A 14,647-nucleotide genomic window follows, 5' to 3' on the forward strand; every position below is an offset into this window, starting at 1 on the left:
ACAACTATCTTCCCAAGAACCACTTGCACGTGTCTTTAAATGACAGCTCATTATGTCATCTGGCCTCAATCCTCTGCTCCTGCCTTCGAAAATGGTACAGGTAGATACATTTAGAAAAGAGCTAATAATTGTATTTTTTTTTTTTTTTGAGACAGAGTCTCACTCTGTTGCCCAGGCTAGAGTGCCGTGGCATCAGCCTAGCTCACAGCAACCTCACACTCCTGGGCTCAAGCGATCCTCCTGCCTCAGCCTCCCAAGTAGCTGGGACTACAGGCATGCTCTACCATGCCCAGCTAATTTTTTCTATATATATTAGTTGTCCAATTAATTTCTTTCTATTTTTAGTAGAGATGGGGTCACACTCTTGCTCAGGTTGGTCTTGAACTCCTGAGCTCAAATGATCCTCCCGCCTCGGCCTCCCAGAGTGCTAGGATTACAAGCGTGAGCCACCGCGCCTGGCCTCTACAATTGTAGCTATTATTTTCATTATGCCTGAATCTTTTCCAGCCCAGAGTCTTGCTCACCTTACCTCTGTTTTTCAGTGGAGGCAGTGTGGGGTGCAGGTCTTTGTTGCATTCATTCCTTTCTGTGCAGCATTCAATTGATCTTCTTTGATGGGGAATGGGAGTGTCCTATAATTGAAACCAAATATCTGTTATTAGTGGGTTTCCTCTAAATTTCAAAGTCACATCATCTAAAACTTAACCCTTTGCACTCGCTTGCTTTTTTCTCGATTCCTTTATTCTATTCAGGATTTAATTTTTTAAATGCCCCAGATTTTACAAAGCGCGGCAGTAGAATAAAAAACTGGAGTTTCTTTTCATACAGACTTATTTACTTGGATTTTTTTATATTTAAAATTATTGATGCATTCAAAGAGTAATTTTAATCTCTATAATTTTTCATGGTGTGATATTTTTGGAAACATCCACCCACGTGAAGACCTGGTTTACATTCACATGTTTCGCAAATACAAATCGTCTCTCTTCTACCTCCTTTGATTTTGCTGTTAGAACAAACAACACAATCTTTGCGTTTTTTGTTAGAGTGAGGTGTGATTGCATGGAGCTTTCCATCTAACCGTTGCTCTAAGTTAGTGGATTAATAATCTACCCCTGGAAGTTAGTGTACCGTCTCTGAATTCTCCAACAAGATCATGTACTAGTTTCCTAATAAATTTCACATGCATTATCGGTTTTTCATTTCTTCTTTCTTGGCATTCTTTGTGCAATATATAGGAATTTACAACACTGACCTCAAGCCCCTAGAAAACCAATGTACGCCACCATTTTAGAGTCAAAAAGCTCAAAAAGGCATGATGCAACGACTCATGCCCTGGACCCTGCTACTCAAGATGGCTGCTTTTGCAAAAGATAAGCTTAGGTGGTGGCACCAGTTGAGACAGCATTTACAGTTTACTTGTCCTTTCATGCTAATGAAAACAAGAAAAGATACTGGAAAAATAGAGAAAAATCCCCCTTGCCCCCATGGTGAAGCTCCGTGTTGAGCGTGGCTCAACACACGAGCTGCTACCGATGCCAGGCGTGTCGAGTCACACTCGACACCCTAGTGCAAAGGATTAAGTCATTATCACTGTCGAGAGAACTTATTTAAAATTCTAGTTATTTTACTCAAACATCTTGAAATTGTTATTTTCTATCAGGTCTTTCGAATCTATCTCTATAATGTCTTTCAAATCACCATGTATTATCTTACTGCAATTTTTTTTGCCTTTCAATTTTTGCATTTCAAAACTACTACTACTACATGTATAATAACCAATGTACACTGTGTCAACTGAGGAAGGTAGCCTGTAAATGCAATGAGCTAAACTGGATTTTGAGGAAGATGATTTAATGAGACACTAAGCAATAAGTTAACAGCAAAAAATGAAAAGGATATTTGATTTCAAAATGAAGGGAGAATTGTCCCAAAGGCAATTTCCAATTATTTCCCCAAGTATAGTCATGCATGCTTAGAGTCTGGGAAATGGTCTGAGAAATGCGTTGTTGGGTGGTTTTGTCACTGTGTGATCACTGGGTACACTAACACAAACCTTGATGATATAGCCTACAACACACAATGGCTACATGGTATAGTCTATTACAGCCAGACTACAAACCTAGATAGCACGTTACTCTACTAAATATGGGACTCAACTATAACCCAACGGTAAGTACCTGTGTATCCAAACATATCTAAACATAGAAAAGGGACAGTAAAATCATGGTGTTACAATCTTATGGGACCCCCATCTGCTGTCACCCTATGTGTGGTCCTTCAGAAACCTACATGGCATCGTGTTTTCCATGACTGTACTAAAAACCAGAATGGCCAAGAAAAACAATTGTTTTAACTTGCTTGAAATTTGATGGAAACCCAGCCGATGGAGGGCTGCAAAGCAGGAGCAGGTGATCGTCCTTACCCGACACTGAAAATCTGAGCCTTCTAGTCCCAGGCATCCGGAAGTGACCACAGGCATCCCGGACTCATCTTCTTCTACCATCGTGAAACAATATCCGTCAGTGCTGAAGACCAAACAGGCAAAGTGAGAGGGAGAGCATGTGTGTGCCATGCGTGCGTATGCATGTGTATGTGTGTACATGTGTGTGTCTCTCTCTCTTTCTGGGGAAAAGGAAATGAACGATGAGTACCATTTGTTTCATTGCAAATAAGGCAAAAGTCAACGATCATTATAGGGCACGATCTGTTAAGAGATTCTTAAAATTTTCTTTTATGAGAATGGATTTAATTATCATAAAAACATCTCGTAATATCTCCTTTGTCCATAAACTCATAAGAAAGAAGGGTTCAAAATTCTCATATAATGTATATCATTAATTACCATTAATAACCATGTATACCAATTACTGAATACATTGGGCCTTCAAGGATATCATTTTTCTGGACAAATCCAGAAAGACACCTCTGTGAGCAGCTTCCATATGAGGAAACGGAGGCTCAGAAAGGTTGAGTAATATCCCAGGCATCACACAGTGAGTGACAGGGACAGCAAGGTTTCGAACACACACAGATGAATGTTCATGTTGGTTCCACTTGGTCTGAGATAGTGAAATATTACTTATTGCCCACTAAGGCATGCAAACTAAAGACAGGCAGGAGTTGGGATCAGCATAGCAGAGCTGAGGCAATAAAGATTCTTCTTTGTGGCACCTCTGGTTCTGGGCTGGGTGTCATGTGACAAAATGAAGCACCGTCATAAGCAGTCCAGGCTCGAGTTGGGGGTGGGATGAGGATGGACCACAGAAAGAAAGAGTTCATCAAGATAGTGGAAAGGAAAGAAACAAAATTTTAAATTTCTGTATGATTTTCTAGATCAGAGATAACTTTCACTTATTCTGTGTCTTTTAATCCTCACGACAACAATGAGAGGAAAGTAATGTTATTTCTATCGTACAGATAAGGAAATTAAGGTTGTGAGAGAGTGTGCTCAACTTACATAAGGTCAAAAAACCAGTTAAAAAGAATCAGGCCTTAAATCGAGGGTCTCTCACTTCATTCCCACTTGTTTTCTGCTATCCCCTCCTGGGACTAAAATGAAAAACAAGAACCGTGATATATGTTAACTATTTGTAAACAGACATGACTGTCTTCCCAAGTTTGGGTGGTGAATGCCAGTAGACTCCCAATGCAAGTCATAAACCACCACCCACCACTGTGTGTCTTAGAAAATAAAAGCACTAAACTCCACCTCGAGCCTGTTCTCACACATATACGTGCCCAGGGTCCAAGACAGATATGACAATGCAGTCCCTCAAAGGGAATGGCAAAGAAGCTCTGAGAATGGCCTTGGCCGTGATTTGTGGCTTTGTCTACTCTGTCTTAGTGGCAGCAGCCTTCTACCATACACTAGCCCTTCACGCTTCATCGACAGCTTTAGAATCGTTTACTTGGTTTATAAGCCTCAAGTGGCCCAAAATACCTCATTTCATATAGACTAGCACAATGGAGTTCCAATAGAGTAATGAATAGCTAGGAAGAGCCAGTGATAAATCCGTTAGACCAAGGTCAAATGCATGAATATTGTCGTGGAAGAGAGACTGCCTCTGAAAAGTCTTTCTGTTCTTTGAATTCTTTGGGGCTCTTTAACCAATTTACTGAAATTGTTACAAAAATGTAAAGCATGAGAACACTGAAGGAAATAAATAAAATGACTGTTTTTTATTTGTTTAGAGACAGCATCACTCTGTAGCCCAGGCTGGAGTGCAGTGGCAGGATCATAGCTCACTGTAACCTCGAACTCTTGGCCTCAATCAATCCCCCTGCCTCAGCCTCCCAAGTAGCTGGATCTAGAGGTGTATGCCACCATGCCCAACTAATCTATTTTTTTGTAGAGATATTTTTTTGTCTCGCTATGTTACCTAAGCTGGTCTTAAACTCCTGGCCTCAAGCTATCCTCCTGCCTTGGCCTCCCAAAGTGCTGGGATTATAGGTATGAGCAATGGCACTCAGCCAAAATAGTTGTTCCATAAAAATTTACTTTAAAAAACATGAGCAAATAATATTAGTGACTTTTTTTACTCTTTTCCTACATATTTAGACTATGTGCATAACTGACATTTCTCTTCATAAGCAAAATTAAAGAATTATCAGAAATAAGTCATCCTAAACATCAGGGAGAATAAATTCAAGTTTCGGAAATATATTCTCTTACGTGGAGAGAGGGAGGAACCAAAAATACAGAGAGGGGCTGGGGAGGGAGAGAGACCCTGGAGAAAAGAATCAATGTCCCACAAGTCATATATTCAAAAAGGAATCCAATAATTTGTTGGAGGACAAGAAAGGAGGTGAGAAAGCATTTTTAGTGAACAGTATTTGCAACAAAGCGAAAGTCATTTATAAGTTTCTCATTGAAATTGCTACCTAGCAAGGAACATTAACCAGAAACTAGCAGCACAATTACAGAAGTTTTAAGAATTACTTGAGAAATTTCAACTCTCAAGCAAGCACAAGTGTAAACAAAGCTATCATCCAAAACCAAAGTTGATCAACTCCACCCACCTAAGAGATGAATGCTGGCTGTCAGAGAGCACAATCACCTCTCACCCTTGGCTTGTTTGAACATTCTGCTGCCTGTTTGCCAAGCACAAGCTTAGTCTTGTATATACATTATTGCCCCCATTCCCCGAGTGTTGACTGTAGATAAGAAGATATGGAGACTCGTGAAGGAAATACAGTAGAAATAGTTTTAAACAAAATTTAAAGTAGTAAGATACATACAAGAATGCAGGATCAATCATTTGACTGTCTTTTTTTCTTATTTATTTTTTTATTTCATCATATTATGGAGGTACAAATATTGTTAGGGTTACAAATATTGCTCCATTTGACTGTCTTGATGCTTTATGAATGAAAAATAAAGACAGTTGCTGTAACATTTCAAAAATGCTGCCTCTGTATCACAGGCAAAGAAAAGTGACTAATGAAATGAAACAATGGTTGAGTGCATACCAAGTCATCAATGCTGAATGCTTCTTGATGTAATGTTCATTCGCCAAAAAGCAAAGCATCTGAGAATTTAACGGTTGCATGAGGTCAAAGCAGTGATAACACAAGTTTTGTTACAAACTTTGATTATACAGATTCCAGGCTCCTTAAATTTGCCAAATATTCCAAAAGCAAAAACATGTCTGGAAATCTAGACACCAGGGGGACTAACCACCTAGAGGGATTTTCAGCATTCCCAAGTGAATATACACTAGCAAGAAAGGGTATACCTGCTATAATGCTTCAAGGGGCTCAGTGATACTCTTTCTAGGTGGATAAGCATTCAGAGACTGCCAGGTTTAACTCCTTTTATTTGTGGTCAAGTCAATTTGTGAATGCAACTCGTTCATGAGTTGTAGAATGGTTAGAAACCAAATTCATCATATGTGTAAAATTGCACTAACAGTATCTTTTTATTTAACGTGAATATAACATTTACAAGGTTTGCCCAAACTCTGGTCCTTTTAACTCTATTCTTCCACTAAGATCTTAGATTTCTTTATTGCAAACCTCAACGTTATTTATATATCCACCACAACTGAAAAGAGACTATCACCAAATTTTTCCTCTAATTTAGATCTTTATGAAGATTAGTTTATAAAATAATTTTCAGAATATTAAAGAGTTTATCTTCTCTGCTCAATCAGGTGCTAGGAAATTTAAAAGCATGGTATTTATATTATATAAATGAGTTATCTGCTCAATTGCAACTACCTGCAAGGATTAACAGTTTCCTTGAATGATCAACACTTCTTTCAATTTTTTTTGGTATGTGAGAAACACTAAAATTCTAAACTTCTTTTTAATTTCTTTTCAGTTTCAGTCAGAATGGATTTTAAAAGGCCAGTTAATTTTAGGTCATCTGTAAACAAGTTCTTGAGAACATCCTGTATTTATTTCTAAAATACACATTTCACATTCAAGGGAATAAAGTAAGTTTTCAGTTTTCTGTCGCAGGTAAACTCAAAGATAAACACACAACTTTCAGAGTTGCCATTCTAATGACATAGATTTTTGGTCGGTTAACTAAAAAAGCTGAATGCTGCTTATATTAATAGTTTTGTTAACAATGGTTCATTTTACAAACACTTATTGTGCATACAAGACTCAGGCAGAGTCAGATGCTGGAATGCAAGGTGCATTTTGAGGAGCTCATGGTCTACACTAAGGCCATAAATCCTAGAAAAGAGAAAGTCATTCGACTGGAAGCAGCAGGGAGAGAAGTCAGAGATGCCTAAGTGTTTTCCTGCTGACTGGGAAATAAGCAAAGAAGAATGCTGAGCAGTGATAATTATCAAAGTAACAGAATCCTAATGTTTTTAGGTTTTTTTTTTCCCCCTCGTCATCTCAGATGGACAGATTCCCATAGTGATGGAGGGAAATAAACCAATATATATACTACTGTCTCCTTCTCTGGCTTTTCCTCTGAGGGACCATAGTGTCCGGGGAAAGGTGAAGTTACAACATTAATGACAAAGTCCCAACGTGAGAGATGTCCTCTTCGTTTTATCCTCAAGAACCCCTAACTATCATCCATCCTTCTCTGGCAAATGATTCAGCATTTTGTTCATTTTTCCCATGAGGTACAAGATTTCTTGAACTTGTCTCAATTTTTATATTCATCAAGAGTTCCTGTGTATGTTCACCCCGCAACTCTGTGCAGATCTGCACCATCTCTTACCTAGACTGCTCTGAGAACCTTCTAGAGCAGGACTTCCTCTCCATCTGTATTGCCTCTAACCATTCTGTATAACACTGGCTGATAAATCTTCCATTTTCTTTCCCTGCTTAAAAGTCTTCAGTGGTTCTCTGTGTGTCATTTTGAAGAACCTATGTACAGTATTCACTTTCTATTAATTCCAACAACAAATAGGACCTGTTTAACATCCTCATTCATGATTAATGAGAAGCACAAAGGGAGACTTATTCCTTATTTAAAAATCCATAAGTGAATTTGAAATCACAGCCTCTTACAACTAAATGAGAAGTTCTAATGAGGACCCACTGTTCTCTAAGTGCAATGGTTTGAAATGAACATCTTCAACTGGAAAAAAAAAATAATCATAAAGCTCAATATTTAAATGACCAAGGGCAACAGTGGATAGAAACTAGATGGCTTATAATGAAGCTCAGCCTGCAAGGGAAGAAGAAACCAGAACAACACACACTTTGAATACTGAGACCTCGAGCACCTGTCCAAAAACTCATACCACCTCACTCAGCAAGGTGGTTATATAAAAAGCCTGGGTTAGTACTAACTTTATAAAAAAAAGCTAACAGGCCCTACACTTTTCCTTTTGCCCCCAGTGGCTCTTCAAGATATATAGCTGGAGACTTATCTAATTCCCATTTAAGCAGCTTGGTGTCATTCGCATGCACGTTCTTTGTGCAAACATACAATTTGATGTCTTACACCTTAAACCCTCGAACTGCCCAAGCAGGAGAATTCTTGGTGAGAACCCAACAAGATAAATGAGGGAGTACTAAAAGTCATCTCTGAAAAAAGCAACAAATAATTTTTAGAAATAGATAACACACGAACAAGTCGAGGGACGTGAGACAGAGACCAAGGGCTGCCACAGACTAGTCAAGTAAGACGAGGAAGAGTATTTAAGCCAGACTAGATTCTATAAAGAAAATGACACATAAACAGGGACAAGAGAACACTTGCCAGGGCAGGAAAATGAGGACATTGGCATCGCGAAAGCCACAGAAAAAGAGTCACTTAGGGAGACTACAGCCTTCCAGGTCTGCAGCTCTACAAATGGAACCTGCAGCTCTTTTTTTTTTTTTTTTTTTTTTTTTTTTTTTTTTTTTGAAGTCTCTAAGTTGTTTTGCAATAGCTTTATTTGAAGGCTTTGGCAAAACACACTGCCTTTCACAGAGTATTTGGAGAAGGGAGAGGTGGAAGGGAGGATGGAAGAAAGCTCAGCTCACTTGACTGCTCCATCAGCAAAGGCTCAGCAGGACCTTTTGCTGTTCCTTTATTTAAATGACACATTTAAAGCTGAACGCACTGTCATAGGAAAAGCGTTTGCCTTTGCACCTCCCACACAGATCTTGGCCATGGGGCTGCTTGGGGTCCACATGTCGAAGTCTGAGTGGGCAGGAACATCTAGGTTTTTTTTGTTTGTTTGTTTGTTTTTTTTACAGCTTTGACAGGTGACATTCCCCACTCGGTAAGGGTTGTAAGACTTCGGACAAGTTCCGCAGAACTGTTGGAAGTAAACCTTGTTCGTGCCCTGCATGCACCACACATGAGCACTCTCCCATCGGATGTTGCAATTCTACCTCCTCATCCAGAAACCCATAAAGCCCCTCACGTGCCCCTTCCCATATCCAAGCCACCGCCACGCAACTTGACCTTCTAGATGTTTCTCAAATGCATTTCTCTCTCTCCTGCAACGACACCAACCTAGCTAGACCATTTTCTCACACATGAACTGTTCTTAATGACCCCACCATTTGATTGCTCTCACCTAACTCTTCTTGAATCCCCTGTTGTCTTCTTCTAATACGTTAAATCCTCCGCAGCAAAGAAACTTTTGCAAGGAAACAAATCAGATCATGACAATCCCCAGCTTCCCTACCGCAATGACCCTCGACTGAACGCTTCCTCCCTCCCAAACCGACTTAGGACACATCAGTGACTTCAATATGGAAAATGGGACAACATATTTGAAACTGGAATATTTAGGGAAAATCCTGAACAGACGATCACCAGGACAATGGCTCAAACAACACACACAGATGTATTCTGAATGCCACAGACTGAGACAAAATAGTAAAAATACACGCCCACCCCCCTCATTTGCTTTCTCCTGCTAATCTTCCTTTTTTCAGAAAACTTTAGCTTTCCCAATACCTTTTCTCTTTACTGTAAAGAGAGCATGTGTCCCAGGAAAAAGTCTCTGAGCTTTGGAATCATTTTCTCTTGGCACAAGACTCTGTGATTCCCAACTTCGATCTGTTGTACAAAAGTCAAGTTACCAGACCTTTCTGGATCCCAAATTGCATGCTGTCTGGATGAGAGCAAGCATTCCCTACAATGCTGCGTTGTTTTGCTTATTAAATGAGATACATATTTATGAACACACCCAGCTTTACTCTCTGGGTCATTCGGTCAAAAGGTATTTCTTGTGCTAAGTAGACTAGGCTCTTAGGATACATCCACTGGTAAGCTTATTATAGATTTTTGCTTCATTGGAAAGTTAAAATTTAAAAAAAAAAAAAAAAGCTCTCGGGAAGAAAGAAAACCATTCGACTCAGTTTTGTGCAACCGCTGGCTAATGCAACCCCACCTGATTGCCCAGATATCTTTCCTGATTCTAAACTCATCTCCCTGTTTGAGTTCATGACCTCTCTTGAGGCATGCTCTGCTGGCATTGGAACTCCAGAGAGCCACGTTTGCTAGTTAACTACCCACTTCTGCCTGAACACACCCTGGCAGAAGGCTATAAGCTATAGCTCTTCATCCCTAGTCATCCTCACCCTATGGAGTGACAGTGACCAACAGCGACAGTGGTCAGCAAAATGGATGTGGTCACATAAAGACGTGTAAGCAAGAAAAAGGCAGAACAGTCCAGATTCCAATGTTATAAAGCATCTACGAAAACATGATTACCGGCAGGGCGTGGTGGCTCACGCCTGTCATCCTAGCACTCTGGGAGGCCGAGGCGGGCGGATTGCTCAAGGTCAGGAGTTCAAAACCAGCCTGAGCAAGAGCAAGACCCCGTCTCTACTATAAATAGAAAGAAATCAATTGGCCAACTAATACATATAGAAAAAAAAAATTAGCTGGACATGGTGGCGCATGCCTGTAGTCCCAGCTACTTGGGAGGCTGAGGCAGGAGGCTCGCTGGAGCCCAGGAGTTTTTGAGGTTGCTGTGAGCGAGGCTAACGCCATGGCACTCACTCTAGCCTGGGCAACAGAGTAAGACTCTGTCTCAAACAATCAATCAATCAAACATGATTACCTACTAAGGAGTTTATTTTCTAGTACTGTGACAATGCCTGTCCTAGTATCTGGGGATCACACATAAACTCTGTCACCCTATTACTTCCCCAGAGTCAGTTTATGAATATTCCCAACGGCATAGGTGTTCTCTCCATAATACTAACACCATCAGCATGACGAATGGTTAAAACAAAAAAGGTCCAACATGCACATTTGATAAACTCATTGTGGGGACTAGGTCTTTGGAAAGAAAGTAGTTAAGTTTTTCTCCTGGACAAGGAGCCAGGAGCTGAGCTCTGTGTGCACGTGCGTGTACCCTGTTTGGAAGACGGAAGAAAAATCTCAGAAGACTATTTGGGGATAAGACACAATTCCGTATTTCTTTCAAGACAGGCACAGCCCTAAGAGCTAATGGCGTCATGCAATCTTCTCCACAATGTGTTCTTTGGAACATAAGCCTACAACGGTGGATAAAGTGTGATATTTTGTTAAAGCGAGATAGAAGTCATCTACACCACCAACCTGCAAATGTTGTTGACCGAATCTTCTGGACAATGGTGGTGGCACTTACAACGTAAGATCTTCGGGCGAGGGGTGGGGGCTGTGCTCTCACCATCCTCTTTCTTGGTGCCCACGTTTATTTTTCCTGAACTTCGCAAAAGCATGTTATCAAGAAAGTGTGCTGAAAAGAAGAAAGGGTGAGAGTTAAGCATCTGCGATATAGCCAACCACAGTCTTCTGTCCCAAGGACAACAGGAGATTAAATAAAAAAATGAAGTGTCCGTGATACTTAAAGATTTAAACATAAAACAGATATTTTGATGTTTTTGATAAAAATTACACCTTCTCATAGTATATGCCTCATAGTATAGCTATGCCTCATAGCTCATAGGATATGCCTCAAATAAAGAAATTCCCATAAGCCGTTAAGGATGCTATTTGATATTTGTAAATTATAATAGCTGTATTTAACTAAGTGGAAGGAATTTGATGAAACACTATTACATAGATTATTTCTACTCTGTGTAGTGGTACTAGGGGTAAATATTGGTATTGCCATTTTTCAGATAAGAAAATTGAGACTCAAAGTTTAAGTGATCTGCACAGTCAATAAATCATGGAGCCAGCATTTAAACCCAGACTGTTCGAGCCCTAAGATTGTCTTTCTACCATATCACGGGGCTCCCTAACTTTAGATATATCATATATGTTTTTAAAGAAATTATTAGAAACATTTAATCAAAAAAATTGGGAAGACAAAAACTTAGTTAACACCAAGATTTATTCCAAAAGATACATCTTCCCCAACGGGTTTTACATGCAAAAATGCCTACCTATAATTATAATGCTATTCCTACCATCTTTGATGGAAGACACTATACTACATATAATCTCTTAAAAACAGACTGTCTAGGTTCAAAATTAGGCTTCTCTATTTACCAGTTACTTGTCCAACTTCATAAATAGTCTTGCTCTGCTTCATTTTCTTATCCTTAAAATGGAGATAATTATAAGCACCTATACCTCAAAAGCTTAGAGAAGGGGTCCTCAAACTTTTTAAACAGGGGGCCAGTTCACTGTCCCTCAGACCATTGGAGGGCCGGACTATAGTTAAAAAAAACTATGAACAAATTCCTATGCACACTGCACATATTTTAAGTAAAAAAAACAAATGGGCAAAAACACCCACAAGTGGCCCATGGGCCATAGTTTGAGAACGCCTAGCTTAGAGTGTTCACGTAACATAGAAGGGAGCATGCGTCAGTTGCTAGCTGTTATGCTTCAGGGACTGTAGTAAGAGTTCTTACGTATGTCATGTTACTGCATATAGTGTCACCTTGAGCAGTGGTCAATTTAAAATCTCTCTCATAACACATCCAAGCTTGCCTATAATTAAATCAAATTTCAACTAAAATATGACCTAAGATAAAGACTGTTGGGTTAAAAACTTAAATCCTCGATCACAAGTACAACATATGCAATAGATGTATATCATACACATGTTATTTTTTAAAAACCACAGGTGAATGCCTCTAGGCATTGGTTATAACAGAGAATGACCAGTCTAGAAAAAAAAATCTGTGATAATTTTCCTGATTTTCTGCATATTAAGCTCATATAAGCTCATATTAAGCTCATATAAGCTCTGCATATGATTTTCTGCATATTAAGCTGATTAGTAAAATTATTATGAAATAATAGTTGAAGGAAAAAGCAATAAAGTATGTTAAATCACTATATCGGAATTTTCCCTGTAGTCATTATTAACTGTAATATTTCACTGGATTTTTCAAATTTATATCAATACAAGATGTGCGTCTAACTTTTTCAAACTGTTCCTTGCAAATGTCTAGAAAAAGACACAGTGATCATAGTGGGCCTCTGCTGCATGTGAGGAGCTTTTTACATGCAAATCATACCCCACCCACAGTGACTCTGATTCCTTAGGTCTCAGGTGAGCCAAGAAAAGCGCATATGCAACAAGATCTCCCATGAATCTGTGACAAAGTGTAGACTCTACTTACAGAAACCCTGGACTCGATTAAGCAAATAATATTTCTTTCATCTAAGCACACAATGAATCCCAATAGGTATTTATTATTTCTATACAACAGTATGCTCATCTTTAAGTTAAAGTCCAAAATAAAGTGACGTTAAACATAGTTCACGTCACTACCTTGTCCTGAAAGTTCCTTCTTTCTAAATCTGCTTTTCATTCTTTCTACCTTTAGGACCTGAATTGCCCCAAGGGACAAAAATGATAAAAATAGGACATTTAAAACTTATTATTTCCTGCTTCCTTCTACACCAGACCCTTTATTTTTATGTTTTAAAACAAAATAATAAAAATATATCTATTAAAATAGATGTCTACTTAGCAAATATGTTATCAGGTGCCTGCCATGTTCCAGGAAACTGGGTAGCTGGGATGGACTGAACATACACTGGATTTATCATCTGGTGGGAAAAGTTGTTAACCGGGAACATTTACAATGAAAGGCCTAAAGTAGAGAAGGAAACATTCTCATGTGTTTGGAAATAAGATGTCATTTTCTAAGAAATATTTTAAAAGAAGATTCATGATTTCCTCAGATTATGAATTTATTTAAAGAGTGGTATAAAATTTAGCTAGAAAAAGTCTCTTTGCAATATTGCTTATGAGGATTAGTTGTGCCTTTAAAATGAGATTGCCATGTAGCATGTAGTTTATATATATATAAATATACATATATTTTAGAGACAGGGTCTCGCTCTGTCACCCAGGCTGAAGTGCAGTGGTGCAATCACAGTCCCTGCAACCTTGAACTCCTGGGCTCAAGCAATCCAACCACCTCAGCTTCCCCCAATGTGTAGGACCACAGGCATGTGCCACCAAGCCCAGCTAATTTTTAAAATATATGTAGAGATGAAGCCTTGCTCTGTTACCCAGGCTGGTCTCCTACTACCGGGTTGAAACAATCCTCCTACCTTGGCCTCCCCTCCAGTGCTGGGATTGCAGGTGTAATCCCACTGCACCCAGCCCCAAATATAATTTTTTATGAAAGGGGCACATTACAGGGTATTCCATTATGAAATCCCATTACAATAAGAAAAAAGGGGCTTAAAAAAATGGTCCCACAATATAAAAGAGAGCAAGAGAGGAGACACTAGCAAGAGCAATAAGAGCCTGAAAAACAGAAGGACAAGAAGTGACTGATTTAACAAAGCCAAGAAAGCTGATTCCTAAGACAGACATGGGGAGAAGCCAAGAAGCACAACAATTTCACCACTCAACCCTCAAAAGCTTCCCCAAATGGTATCCCAAGGTGCTTTTAAAAGTGAGGGTGAAGGGCATACTGAAAACAGAAAGGGGCTGAAAATCTATTTTATAACCACAGTAGTTAGAACTTTGGATATCCTTTCCCTGTAAGCTCGCAGTATTTCCTCCCCACCCCTGCAGAAGACCAGAAGGGTAAATCTGACCCACATAACCTTGAGATGCCTTCCTTTATTGTCTTGTTTTACCATCCACCCAGGGACTGTAGGAAGACAAGCATAAGGAGAGCAGGAAGAGAACCAACTTCAAGAGCACATTCGGTGACCATCACACTGGGTGTTGACTCTTCCAGTCCTTTCTCCCCACATTGCTACCAGCCACCCAGCAGAGGTTTTTCCAAGTTCTTGGTGCTCATAAAGAAAAAG

General features: G+C 39.4%; 1 protein-coding gene across 3 annotated transcripts in view; it reads right to left on the reverse strand.

Annotated features, from left to right (window-relative positions):
• BMPR1B (bone morphogenetic protein receptor type 1B) overlaps window positions 1-14,647 on the reverse strand; it is a 353,247-nt gene that overhangs the window by 40,961 nt on the left and 297,639 nt on the right. For all 3 annotated transcript variants that reach the window (XM_075998762.1, XM_075998763.1, XM_075998761.1), the window contains 3 exons: window positions 10,988-11,147; window positions 2,426-2,528; window positions 530-632 (listed from right to left, as the gene is read on the reverse strand). In XM_075998762.1, the coding sequence (XP_075854877.1) occupies window positions 530-632; window positions 2,426-2,528; window positions 10,988-11,130 (349 nt within the window). In that variant the 5' untranslated portion in view covers window positions 11,131-11,147. The remainder of the gene's footprint in view (window positions 1-529; window positions 633-2,425; window positions 2,529-10,987; window positions 11,148-14,647) is intronic.

This window comes from Microcebus murinus, chromosome 29, assembly GCF_040939455.1.
Source record: "Microcebus murinus isolate Inina chromosome 29, M.murinus_Inina_mat1.0, whole genome shotgun sequence".
Taxonomy (NCBI): Eukaryota; Metazoa; Chordata; class Mammalia; order Primates; family Cheirogaleidae; genus Microcebus; species Microcebus murinus.